Source organism: Aythya marila, assembly GCF_965140915.1.
Source record: "Aythya marila genome assembly, chromosome: 1".
NCBI lineage: Eukaryota > Metazoa > Chordata > Aves > Anseriformes > Anatidae > Aythya > Aythya marila.
In genome coordinates this window covers 80,449,238-80,463,205 of record NC_139042.1, presented here as the reverse complement: position 1 = coordinate 80,463,205, position 13,968 = coordinate 80,449,238, and the positions used below count along the sequence as shown (strand labels likewise).

At 45.9% G+C, this 13,968-nt stretch overlaps 1 protein-coding gene across 1 annotated transcript in view; it reads right to left on the bottom strand.

Annotated features, from left to right (window-relative positions):
- Positions 1 to 13,968, bottom strand: part of NHS (NHS actin remodeling regulator) — a 245,298-nt gene that overhangs the window by 10,725 nt on the left and 220,605 nt on the right. Inside the window, exons 3-5 of the mRNA XM_082765869.1 lie at positions 13,114 to 13,247; positions 4,542 to 4,604; positions 2,152 to 2,344 (exon numbers count right to left, since the gene is read on the bottom strand). Coding sequence (XP_082621995.1) covers positions 2,152 to 2,344; positions 4,542 to 4,604; positions 13,114 to 13,247 — 390 coding nt within the window. The remainder of the gene's footprint in view (positions 1 to 2,151; positions 2,345 to 4,541; positions 4,605 to 13,113; positions 13,248 to 13,968) is intronic.

Genomic DNA, 13,968 nt, shown 5'->3' with positions numbered 1-13,968 from the left:
AAAATTAAAAGGAGGCCCACCAAAAGACCAGCTGTGGTCTCGCAGAGCTACATGCTTCTGCTCTCTAAAGCTGACGTGGGACAGGTCGGAAAAAATGTGCCAGGTCCATAAAAACACTAACATTGGGATCATCGGTACAGTGGTTTGTAATCTTAAGAAAAAACAAACAAACCAAAGTAAACAAAATAATAATAAAAAAAATCCTGATAAAAACTATTGTAATAGCGTATAATTATATAAAACATAATTATACACAGACATACACATACATATTACACTACATAACAATGTAAAACGTTAAAAAGTAACTTTCTTGTAAAAGTTCTTCTTGAAATCTACTACAGTGAAATAGAGGCTTCAGACAGATGTCCTGTAACCACCAATGCCCCTGGAATAAGCAGAGGAAGAACTTTCTTTAATATGGAAGGAAAGTGCTGTAAACTCCAACAACAGTCATTTCAAAAAAGTGAACATTTCTCGGGGTTGGGAGAAGCTTAAAGAACAAAACAGAAAAATGAAAGCAAACTCTTTGAAACGAAAATCAATCCGAATCATTGCTGGGTGTCCAGCAATTGTGAGTTATCTGAACATGCTCTGTGTGCCAGATGCACGGGTCATCTCCAGAGGAAAGTGGCAGAGGGTACGTCCTCCCCGTGACGCATACAAATTATTCCCATTAGTGCTAATGAGAATGATACACATAAACATCCAGAAGATTACATACCATTCTTGATCTGTAAAATTTGGTTCCAGTGTATGGCAGGTGGAGTCTAGGCAAAAATTGCTATTACTGGAAAAGTTCACATCGGTCCCAGGCCTAGCGCTGTAATTCTGCTCTGGACTGTGTGACGTTAGTGATGCTGGGCAGCCTACACACCTAGGGTCCTACGTGCTGTGGGGGCAGAGCATCACTCAACGCCTCGTGGACGCATGCCACTCTGTTCACTTCTTTCTGCAGGGGCTTTCATCGGGAGTGCCCAGCCTGGAGCAGGCAGCCCTCAGACACAGCTCCTTCTGCCCCAGGTGGATGGTGGGGCAGAAGGGATGCTGCAGTGAGCCCCCCAAAAAAGTGAGGCCCTTGGAAAGTCAGCAGCAAGTTCCTGGGAGCAGAGCGGGGCAGGGGGCGTGCAGCCCTCCCCTGGCACCACAGGTAGCTCGGCAGCCTGTTTTGTGGGAAGGCTGGGCACTGCCGATGGACACAAGCAGGAGCGATGTGACATGAGGGGACGTGACCTCCCCGCCAACCCCCCGGATTCTGGAAAAACACAATTAAACACCAGAATTTTCTCTGCGGCTAGCTGAGAGCTCCCTGCTTTTTCCCTGACTGTTAATTTTCAAGTCTATAGCCGTGGAAGTCAGCCCACTTTATGCTCTTACATTAATCAAACCTTGGTGCAAAATATCATTGAGGAAAACTCAGATAAACCTTATGTTTACCATAGCCCTCTGGAAGGAGAGAAAGAGAAAGAGAGAAAGAGAAAAAAAAACAACCTGATTTTTGATTCTGGAAACAAGTCATCTATCACATTTAATAACTGATCAAGCTGATACTTACACAAACAATTCTTGTTCAAATAAATCTAGTAAAATGCATCCAAATGTTATATAAATAAAAGAAAATGCCATTACTATACCTTCAGCATAGCTGCATATAAAGAGATCTCAGAGCGGTGGTTTGCATGCTACACAGTCATGACTTGCATGTTTAAAGCACTGCAAATAGTAGCCTACATTCTCTAGTTTCTCTTCTCCTGCTACACATGATAATCATATGATTAATCCTGGTGGCTTTCTGCATTATTTCAGTCAGCTACGTTCGAAAAGCTATTTGAGGTCTTTGTGAATACAGGCTGTAGGTTATATACACAACAAAAGTACATTGTTTATACAGGGAGCCAGCGTTACGTTACACTGTACAACATGACTCGAAAAATGTGGGCCAAATTCATCCTAGATGCGGCTCCAGTGACTTCAGTGGGCACGCATGAGGGATGAATTTAGCCCACTCTCTTCCAGCAACTAAATCCTCAGGCCAGGGTCTATGCCCACAGACTGTAAAATCCAGCGACTTCAGACAAATTAAACAAAGTAAGCACTTGACCTCCCTCGAACCATGCAATAAATACAAAAAGAAATAGAAGAGATTTGTACCAGTGACATTGATGGGGATAATGCAAGAAGAAATCACTTGGGCATCTTGTTTCATTTTCTCCTCTGGAGTTGGGAGAGGTAGTGCTTTACTCCAATTGGTTTGCTTATCCAGTGTAGAAGGGATATTATGTATTGGATTTTTCGGCCTCTGCCCTAACATGACATCTGTATCTTCGTCCTCTGGTGGATGGGACTGCAAACGAATACATTCAGAATCAGTGTCTGCCACTCGGGCACGCGCGGCTGCTGTAGGAACAAAGCAGGCAGACAGATCAGCAATCAGTGACAGGGAGCAACCACGAGCTGCTCTGGGCAAGGCACACGGCGCTGCCTGCTCCCCGCTGCAGCGGCGATAACGCGGCGGGTGCAGGGGACAAATACCTCACCGTGCGGGGAGAGGAGCAGCGCCTTCACGGGGCAGTACAGGACGCCCTCCCGCTTGGAAGGGGCACACGTCCCGTGTTTGCACGCTGCTGCCTTCAGTGCACACCCGCTTACCATCGGCGTGACACCGGGGCACGCTTCTGCATCCGCAGCCTTTGGAGCACAGCGGTCTGCTGCTAGCAGGGAGCACCGGCCCCGGGGAAACACTCGTTCAAGGACAGGCAGCAGAAGGCCTAAGGCTTTAAGCGAGACCCCTCCGCGCCTCGGGAAGTCACTCGCATCTCATTTTTACAAACTAGGGACGTGACCAGAAAAAAAGTTGCAGAAAACCGGCAGCGACGTGGTTGGAAGCGGCAGGTGTTAGCAGGGCCGGGGTCAGGAGGATGTCGGCCAGAGGGAAGGTTGGCCACCACCAGAAGAAATTGGAAGTATTGTTTAGAAACCATGCAAATTTTTACAGCATGCTACGAGAAGCACTAGGTACGGAAGATAAAGAAACAGAGAGAAAAGTAAACTGCGTGGAAGCAACACAGAGGCTTTGTTTTCTTTGTGAAGCAAAACCAAATCCCCCAGCAGCACCCTGTCCTGCAAAGCTGTTGTAATTCCACCCAGTAACAGAGAAATAAATTAAGCAGGTTTTCATGTGGCACCAGCTACCGACCCCTGGTTTGGAGTCCCTTTGTTTAAAAAAAAAAAAAAACACAACAAAACAAACTTCCCATTTTGTTTGGAAGGAGCGGAGGGGAGAAACACTCACCTTTTTCTGCCCAGTTCCCCCCCTTTTTCCATCAGAACATTCTTCCACAAGCCGTGACAACTCTTCCCCTAGCCCGGGAAGTCGATCTGCCTCCTCTTTAAACACGAAGAGCAGCACCTCTCAGGCTGGCTTTCTCCCCAGCCCTGAATTCCCAGCTGCCCAGCTACCCAGCTTCTCCCTCATAACTGCTCTTGAAGCTTTCTTCGCCAATTTTTGGCAGAGACAAAACGCCGCGCTCCCCTCCGTGCCGGGGTCCAGCAGGCTGCGGTCTAGCGCGGCGCGCTCTCGCCAGCCTGCCTTTGTAGCTCTGCCATTCCTCCTCCCAGGCTTCGCACAAGTCCCCGGGGAACGAGCCGCCTCCAGCTCCAGACAGCGCTTACGCCCCAGCCCCAAAAGCATTTTGGATCCCAAAGCCACGCTGCTGGCTGCGGGGCGGGAGGACGCGCACTTACCTGGCCGCCGTCACCCCCCGCAGCACCCCAGGGCCGAGGGGACGTGTGTCCTCCTCCTCCCGCCCGCGGGGAGCCCCGCTTTCCCACGTAGGGTTTTAGCAAAACATTGCAGCCTTCTTTCTCTCTGCGGCTTTTGTGCCGATCCCCGGCAGACGTGAATAGCTCGTATAAACTTCAAGCACAAAAGACTTTGTTTCCTAGGTAACTCCCCCCCCCAAAAAAAAAGTTTGATGCATGCATGAAAAAAAAGAAAAAAACAACAACAACAACAAAAAAAACCCAAACCCTGCACACACGCAGGCAGACACACAGAGGCTGCACCGGCTGCTGGCTCCTGCCAGGGTAACAATGGAGCAGGGGACAAAGCGGGTGAAGTGACCACGGCTGCCAGAGCTCCTGCTCAGCAAACTGCGGCATCGCTGAGCATCCAAATGCACGTGTTTGTTCTGGTAATGCCCAAACCATTCCTTACCATTTGGAAAAATAAAGCATTGGGCAAAAACATTGCAAGAAAACGAAAATCAGTCACTGCTGCTACGGGCTCTGTCCTGGACCAGGCCGCTAAAAGGGGGTGTTAGGATCAAGGAGGTGGCCTTGTGGCCAGGAGCTCCTGAAACTGATCCCAGGTGGAGAGTGAAAGAGGGAAAAAGACGTCTTTATTGTGCCTTACTGACATCAGAAACAGAAGAGGCAGTAAAGTTAGCAAAGTGAAAAGCAAGCAAGAGGCAGGGTTAGGGTCTGGAAGGCAGAAGAGTGAGAGAGGGCTGTGAGCTGAGGATTGCTTTTTTTTCCAGTACCTTTCTACTCCAGGGGGTCATGTGGCAACACTCAACTGGGGAGGGCGAACGGGTGCTGTTAAACTATAAATGTGAAATGTGAAAAAAGAAAAAAAAATAAATTAAAATTAAAAACACAGACAAAATGTTGTTGGCAAAAGCACATTATTTCCGCCTGGATAAACGAGCATCAGAGGCAAAACAACCTGAGCTTTCCACCTCGATTTCCAACCGATCAGTCTGTTCTGATTTTTTTTCTGCTTTTTTTCTGATCAGTCCCAGAACAAACTATTCTACAAATGCTGCCCCACCTCATTCAACTTTGCCTATGGGACCCATGTGAAGTCTGTGCTGATTTTGCTTACTCAGATCAGAGGAAATTGTAGGGAAATTGGTTCGATCTCCTTCTACGGACATAGTTAAATTGTCCTAAGAATGTCTTGTATTGATTTGGGGAACTCAAACTGTGTACTGCCTGAAGCTGGAGCAGTGCAAGGTGCTTATCCAATTACATTATAAATGATCTATTTCATAATATAAGGACTTTTTTTTGTCTGAGGTATTTATAGGGAGTGGATATAAATAATGCTGGTCCTGAGGATGATTTATCAAATACGTTGATTGCCAAGGTTTCCTGATGTTGTCATTACATTTCCAAGGTTGCAATCATTGTGTCAGGACGACAGCGGCCAATTGGCGTTTTGTCACATTTTATAATGCTTGAAAGGATAAAGAGGGATGCCCAGACTGTCCTAGGTCTTGCTGAATCCCTGCAGCTCTGAAGTCCTTTAACGGTGGAAGCTCTGGTTGGTTTGTTGCAACGTCCTATTTTTAAAACGAATGAGTGAAGGATGACTTCTTTCAAAACAGGAAATAAAATGAAAAAAGATAAAAGAAAAAAGGTTTGATCACCATGCTGGAAAGCTCTAGCAAGTGCTATCTCCCCTGGCATTACTTAGCAGACCTGCCAAATGATCCTATGAACATTGCTCTGCCCAAACATCATCGGTGCTGCTGTGATGAATAAAACACAAACCCTCATCTGAGACGCTTTGCATTGTATGGTCTCCTTCCAAAATAATACAAGAAGGCGATGTTGAAGCTCCAAAGGCTGAATTCTCTGTCTTGCCCTACCTTTTTGCTAGATATGCAACACCTCTCACTGTACCCTGGTCCATGTGCAGGACTAAAGTTGAGTGAAGCCTCCAAATAAGCTTCACGTGAGCCCTATTGGAGAGCAGAGGGATAAAATTCAAAAGAAGGCTGTTCCTGGTTGACGTTTCTATCAGGCCATTCTGATCTGTGCAAATCCAGTTCTCCTAAGCTGGGAAAAGGCCCTTACTGTGGGATGAACACCACTGTTTGTGTAAGAAAAGGTGCAGAGATCCTGAACACGTCAACAAGTTAACTTTGCTCTTCAGAGTCACAGGGATCATTTTGCCCTTGATCTTCTGGCCAAGTTTCCCGTCACCTGCTTTGTGCAGATTTACCACAGCTAAAAGGATCAGGTTTTGAACTTCAGCTTCCCCATGGAAGGTGTCTGAAGAGGAAGCTGTCTTGGAGAGGGTTGAGATGGATGGAGACCAACACCAGTGAGGTGATGAGTCCAGCACATGAAAATCTTTTACTTCTGTCAGAGGTTCCACAAAAGCTCATGAGGATCCCAGTCGGTGCACAAGAAGAAGGGGATGGGGAGGGACCCAGGGCAAACCTCCAAGAGAGAAACAGCGTGAGCTCGATTCTGGACATGGAGCGAGTAGCTCTGGGCTACAGCAGACACAGACAAGGGCTGGCTACCCATCAACCTGTCCCATTGGTGCAGGGCTTTTCTACCTCCCTATGTGCTCCTCTGCCTTCCTGACTCCTCCAAGAAAACACCCCGCAGTTCCACGTACCCACAGCTTACACTTGACTTGCCAAGGTGTGGGGATTTAACATGGAAGAACAACGAAAGGTGGGAAAGGCAAAGGTTGCCTGATTACTGTCTTTTCTTCTCCCTGCCATGGAAACAAGAGAAATGCCACGGAGGAGTAGGTCTAAAATGGCAAAAATTTCAGCTCCTGCTATCTTATTGGTGTGACCTTCCACTGTGACCTGACCAAGGGATCCCAAGGTCACCCGCTGCTGGATCCGGCACGGTGCCCACCTCTGGGCAGCTGGGCACGCTGTGACACAGCAGCAGCCTCAGTGTTTCGATACCTCTGTGCTGGGGGAGGGAGCGAGCTGCTGTCCCTCAAATGTTCTCATTCACTCAGAAGACCAGAATATCTCTAAATGTCTTGAGTAAACACATAATTAAGCAAGAAATTATTATTATATACCCAAGGCTGTTCTGGTCTGCTGGGCAAATCTGCAGTTAGGCAGTTTTCAAAGTGAATTTCTTTTGTGTGGGTGTGCTTGGCAAATAGCAATGGTGATAATCAATCTGTTAAATACAAAGCCAGAATACTTTAAATAGGCATTTTTCTTTAATGGGCTAAGATTGCTTTGAAACCAAACTGGTGTGTAATTGCTTGAATAGGGATTTATTCTGCAGTCACTGACAAATGTGAGCCTCTCTGTTTTCTGAGCTATCCCATCAACTGCAGTTGCAGAGGTGTCACTGTGCTCTTGAATCTGCTCTGCAGTAAAAATCTTGGTTGCATATGCACGTGATTGGATTTCTCAGTGCTCTGCATCTCTTCAGTGTGAAAGTCTCTGTTTTTTGTGCACTGCAACAAAAAAAGTGAGGATGTCCAAGCCTGAGATTGTCAGCTAGGCTTCCCTATAGGGAAGCAGGAGGCGGCATTGCCACAGAGCAATCCAGCTCAACCTTCATCAGTACCTAACTCGGGATGAGGCGACTCACCCCTGAACACCCTATATGCCCCGAACGCTCACCCCATAGATTTTAAGAGGAGCCTAGCATTACTTGTTACTAAGCCAGGACCCATGAATCATCCTTTTAGCTAATGAGAACCCTAAACCCCATCAGAGCAGTGACACAGAAGCAATTTGGCTATCACGAACTTGCCAGCCTGGCAATTTATGAGACCACCCCATTTATTGTCCCAGAACTGGGATCAGGAGGAGGAAATGAGTGGGTCAGCAACAGTACAAACTCACCACTTAATCCCCACTTCTGTTCTACATCCTCCAAAGCTCTGAGGTGCCACTTTGAGATGCCTACTGTTTAGGATCTTCAAGACACGAGGGAAGACTAGCGCAAGAAGCATCGTGTGCACCAGGTCGTGTATCTAGCCTGCCTGCCTTACAGCCATAGTGTTACAGGAGATACTTGGATTTTAAAGAGCACAGGACATGGTGAGCACTGTGCAACAGTGAGGCAAAAAAACATAGCACCAGGAATAAAGAGCTTACTTCTGTTCAGAGAATTAAAGCTGTTCAGAGAATGCTATAGCCTTGTCAAGAGCCATACACATTTATCCTCAGCGTGTTTGTCTAATGGAGTCACAGCTGAGTTGATCCTTTCCCCATGCCCTCAGCACTGGTTTGACCGTGTGGGCGGCGTGCTGTCTCCCAGGAAATGTCGGTGGCCGAGTCACAACCCCTGCAGCAGCAGCGAAGCCGGGGCGAGGACAGGAGGTGGCTGGCAGCACGGCTCTGCTCCCCAGCGGGTTATCTCTTACTCCTGATGCCTGTAAGTTACAGCCAATGACAAGCACAAGGGATCAATATTGTTTACGACTTCAGGCCTCTATAGCACTGGGTGGTAGACACTGCCTTCCCAGGATGACCTTATGAGTAAAGTGGGCAGCGCATTAGCGTATAGCTTCAGCACCAGCAAGCTTTGTATACGGTCCGTTCCCAGCAGCAAAGGGAACATATGCAAGATGCTTTCAAGCTAAGTGAGCTCATAAATCACACGTACTCATTATGAGTGCATCCCAACCTGACATTTGAAGGCAATCATTCACGTACTGGAAAGGTAACACGCAGAGCAAACGAGAACTGGTGTTTTGTCCTACGTTTGCGTGAGCCTGCTCCTGACTCCTGTGGCCCTGGGTGAAAGCTCCCTCCCACCCTCTCCTCCTCTGCCTGTAAAATGAAGAGCCTGCTGCTTCATTAACTCACGGGAGCTCAAGGAAATGGTATGGATTTGCATGCTGGAAAAATTAAAGGTCTGGTAAAGGGAGAAAAAATACTAATAAAAGGTTAGCAGCTTTCCAGTGTTTTCAGAGCACAGCTGACTCCTTAATCAGAAAGTAACATTCGTACCCATACAGCATCTTTCTTATGCAGTCAGCTGACTCTGAAAATAGGAATACTTCTGGTTGCTATTTCTGCTGCAAAGCACAGCCCTGCTCACCTGCTGCTCTCAATATTTATATTTCCGTATGTTTCATTCTCCTCAAATTTTTGTTTTATCTGCTTGTGGGTGTTTTATTTTATTTTGGAGCATCGCAAATGTGATCTGCTCAAGTACTGACAGTCCTTTAATGATTAATGTACTGTTCAATGTTTTGACAAGGTAAAGATGGGCTTTCTGACAGAAGTCATAGCACACATGGCATTCCAGCAGATGAAGGTGCAAACAATAATCCCACGATACAGGGTGGTAGGTATTACGCTCAGTGCACAAATAGTGCTGTACAAGTTCATTCTGATGAATAATGTTAGCTGGCTTTCATTTTAACAGCTACAGGCAGGATTTGGACACAGAAAGCCCAACTCCTGCCTAGCCCTTAACTCTTTTTTTTTTTTTTTTTATTGAGGCTTCGTAGAGCTTCAGCACAAAATTGTGTAAAACTTAGGTGTGCGCAGTGCAAAGCACCCCAAGGCAGACCACAGGGAGTATTTTTGAAATGGCAGAGGCATAGAATAAATTACCTGATCCATTATTTTCTTTTAATATTTGTTCTAGCTGAGGTCTCAGGGAGAGGCAAAGCCTGACTGGAAAACAACCTCCTGCTTTCTGTCCCTTAGATTTCTGCTCAGGTTGTAATTATGAGCAAACTGACACTGCACCCTGTGCAACCATGAGTGTGGATTTCCAAATATTATGGGTTCCTTGCTCAATCTCCCTTATTTTATTATATCAGCTGTGCCATGAGGGGCTTGAGAAATTGTGGTCCCATGACACCTGCACTCTGCACTTGAACACTGAGATTTTGAAGCCTCACAGGGGGCACTTAGTAAAAACAGAAAGAAAAAAACGTGGAGAATATGAAAGAGAAGTCTGAAATGCAGCTGGAATGACACAGCATCTTCACACTCAGCAGAGCTACAGGCAGGGTTGTCATGGGAACATGTGTAAAGAATATTTCCCTCATTTTCCCAAGTCTGCACCTTCCTTGTACTTTCCTCAGATCATTTTTTGTTTTCTTCATTGGCAAAAATGCCTGAATGAATGATGCTTATAAATTTGTTTGGTTGTGTAGGTCCGTTGTGTAGAGAAAGACTAACCATGCTAGAGTTTTTCAGCTTGAAAAATGAATGTCTGGGATGTATATGAAGTGAAACCATGTCTGCAAAAATGGGGGGAGGGGAGAAGGCATGGAGAAAGTGAACAGGAAGACAGTGCTCACCATTTCTCACACTCTAAAAACTAGAAGGGATGCGATAAAATTATGAGGCAACAGGACTGAAACAAACAAAAGATATATTTTCATATGGAAGATATATTTTCATACGGATTGTTAAAGTCATTGTCATAAAATGCTGTTGAGGGCAAAGGTGTAAATTTGCTAAAAAGGGGGATTAAATGAGTCTCAAAATCAATGCGGGCTTGTTCCTTAGTGTGTGTTATTCTGTATTGGATCTCTAGCTCTGGAACTCTGTAATTCATTTCTGCATGAAACTGGAAGAATAAATCATGGGACAATAAATGGCATAAATCATGCCCTGTCCTTATACACTTTCCTGAAGGATCCCATTCTGGCCTCTGGGCTAAGTGGACAAATCAGGGCAGCTCCTGTAACAAGAGTAGGCTATAATGAAGCTAACTTCACACATATCTTGTCAGGGACACAAAAGATCCTAAGACACAAAAGATCCCAGGACACAGCTGCTTCTTGTTCTCTGCTGCTCCATGACAACGTGATCTTGTGATGGAACAGTTCGAAATGGCCTTCCAGACCCATTTTCACTGGCATCAGTCACTTTGGACTGTAATTCATTTGGTCTTCCTTGGAATTTATGGGACTTTGGCACCTTCCTCCTTGCAAAAACAGCCGGCCATGCTTAAAAGTGAATCTTTAGCTGTTGAGGTTGATATTCTCTAGCTTTTCTAAACAATATGTAAGATCTTTGGGAAAGCTCCTGGTTGGTAGCAATAAAAATAGCAGCCAAAATGTAGGAATCTGGAGGCCTCAGCTGGTCTCAGACAGGTGATCTGTTTTATGGTAGCTTTCACTACGGATAATTCTCACAGCTTTCACAGTGGTCACTTATTTCAGGGCCTCAATGCACATGTTTAACTTAGATGCCCAATTTGGAAAAGTCAATCCTGTAACTTAAAGATTTCCCAGCTTCTCGCTGAACACTTTCTTAATTTCTAGGAAACTCGGAAAGGGGCTTCTATTGTCATTTAATATCGCTTTTACCAGCACCTTTCCCATGCACCACAACATCCGAATTCAGAATAGACTGCTGTGCCATGAATAAAAACTCTTGTGGGACTTAACATCTTTAGCTCATCGATGAACAGATGATACAATCGACTGGCATCAGGTATCAAACAATTCCAGCCACCCCTGAAGCATGTATGCACCTGCAGATGTCAAAAAGCTTATGTCAAAAAAGGTGAGCTAGCCAATAACAGCACTCTCAACTATCTCTTGTAATGATATCATTAAGTCAAGAAGGCTGGCACAGTATCAATTAGTTATTCATTGCTGCGGTATCTTGTAAAAATCTCTGATTAGCCTTCTCCCAGACGGAGCACTCATGTGCTGTTTCATCTTGCCTTATTCTCTCGATTTATGGTTGCCCCGTGGTCAAGGAGTTCCCTAAGAAATGGGTCAAGGCACTTTGAAGTACCCTGGCCTTGGAGTATTTGCACATCCCAAAGCAGAGCATTTCCAGATGCCTTGAAATCCATAGGACTGCAACCTCCAAGCTGCTCTCGTTTGCTTCTCCTCAGGGGACCGCTGATCCTGGTCAGCCTCCAAAAAAAGCCCCAGCATGGGTGGGCACAAAACTTAATATTTTCCTTCTTGAAAAGAAAAAGGTGGACTTGCTGATAAAGCCAAAACATCTGCATTCAGCATGACTTAATTTTACCATCTAATGCAGGACTCAGAGGGTTGCTCACTATTTATTATTATTTTGTGTTACACAGATGGAAGTAATGTCTAAAACGCCCTGGTTCCAAGCACAGCAAAGATTCAGGCCTTTCAACACTGAGTATGCAATTTCATAAGATATGACTCGTTCCCCATCTGATACTAACTAAGAGAGCTTTATGTTCAGTATATTGTCCAAACTATTATCCGTAACTAGTTCTGATTTGTAATGCAGGGTCACCTCTCCTTTACCTTTCAGTGACCCCATAACAGCATTAGCTTCGATGATAACTTAGAGAGAAGAAGAAGGCAAGCCTGTTTCTCCTTTCTGTCTTCCTTTTCTATGCTGTCCCTTAACATCAGAGTATCTCCTTTCAGTTGATTCACAAGGCCTGCAAATCTAGCCAGTTCAAAGCCTGCAGCGATGGTGATGCTCTCCTTGAAATTATCCAGATAAGCAGCCAAAAAGCCAGAATGGTCAACCTAATCAAAACCTCGTCATGCATTTTGTGCTCACAAACGAGAAACAAAACTCTTTCTGTGGACTGAAGTTTAAGTTCCTGAGTAGGTGCTTTACAGTGTGACTCATTTACCATTGCAGCAGTTCTATATGGTTAATGTAATGGATTGGGGTGAATGGATTCGGAATTTTAAGTTCAGGAGGTGACAATTCAATAGCTATACATTTATAATGTGCTCGTGGCTGCAGTATCTCTGAAGATGCCAATGTCCCTGTGTTTGCACATGCCCAAATATCCCTACACTGAGGGCTGGCAGTGAGCATGTACATCACAAGTCAAACCCCAGCTGGACCAGTGGTGTTTCAGTTGGTTTTAGGAATGCAGTAGCTCTTGGCCCAAAGCAGAATTTAGCCAATCTGGCTAAACTCTGGTACTATGGTCCTACGTGAGTGAAAACTGCAGCTCCTGATAGCTGGAGACGTGCTGCTGAGCCTCTCTGCACCCGTGCAAGCCTCCAGTCAGTGCTCAAAGCCCTTGAGCTCTTGGCTCCTGGCAATGATAATTCAGGGCTGAAATTACAGCACTTACTGAAATTACAGGAGCGTCCTGGAAGTGCTGCCCAAAGCAGGAGCGGGGAATGTGAAGGACTGTGGTGAAGCATACGAAGAAGTGTGTACGTGTGCTGGCCAGGGGTGAAAAATAAGAGGTTTCATAGTGAAAACTTCCACCTTGAGGCTGGCTGCTGGAAGCTGCTACCTGAGCTGTGTTACTGATGAGATGCCAAGGCGAGTTGTGTTGTCCTTGCATGTGCTTGGGGGGGGCACTTGTGACACAGTGTCACACCTGGGGTCCCACAATGCTAACGATGTGTTCACGTGGGATGCTTGTAGCACGCAGGAGACTTACTGATAGGAAGTGCCGGTCCTTTATCGCTTGCCTCTTCTGAGAGCAGACTGCAGGAAAGGGAGGAAAGGGGGGAGCCACCACAGAGATGGGCCCTGGGGCTTTTTGCTCTCTGTTATCACCTCGGCTTCGATGTTCTGTTTTGGAGGAGAATAAAGAGGACATGAGTCTTTCAGAGCATTAAAAACATAGAAATGTCTCTACTAGTGGTGCAACAGAGCTACAAATAGGATGTGGACTCTAAAACTGAAGTTCTTCCACTGAACACTACTGATGATCCTTACTGACACTGAACAGGAGAAGCACTTTCAGGACTCCCAGGCCTTGGAAAAGCAATGCATGTAAAATGTACCCCAGCACGTGTACTGAAGCTGAATTCACCCCACATGGTACTTACTCCAAGGGACAAAGGAGCTAACTTGTAAGTGCCTGGGACATAGCACCTGATTCCCAGTGGGAACCTGAAGCTCCTGTTGCTTTGGAAAGTCAAGATGAATGAACACCTGCATTCTACCCCTATAAAATATACCCTTATGAGGGAAACACAGTCCCAGGTAGGACTTCCTTCCATTCTTTGATATCGCGGAGGTCATTACTGCAGCCGCTCTATGCCCCAGCATGGAGAAACCCATCCTGGCAAAATTCCCATTGCTCTTCTCCTGACCCAGAGGAGTCTTCCTTCACCATGGGCTCACAATACCCAGCCCTCTTCCAGCATCACTCCCAAGTCTGAAATTTTCCATGTGAATGGGGTAATGCTGGTGGATTTCCCATCTCTAATTTTAGGTGAGAGTTGGGTAATTATTGTTTGCTCAGAGTGTTGCTGGAAGGGGATGTGCATTCACCTAATGCACAGAG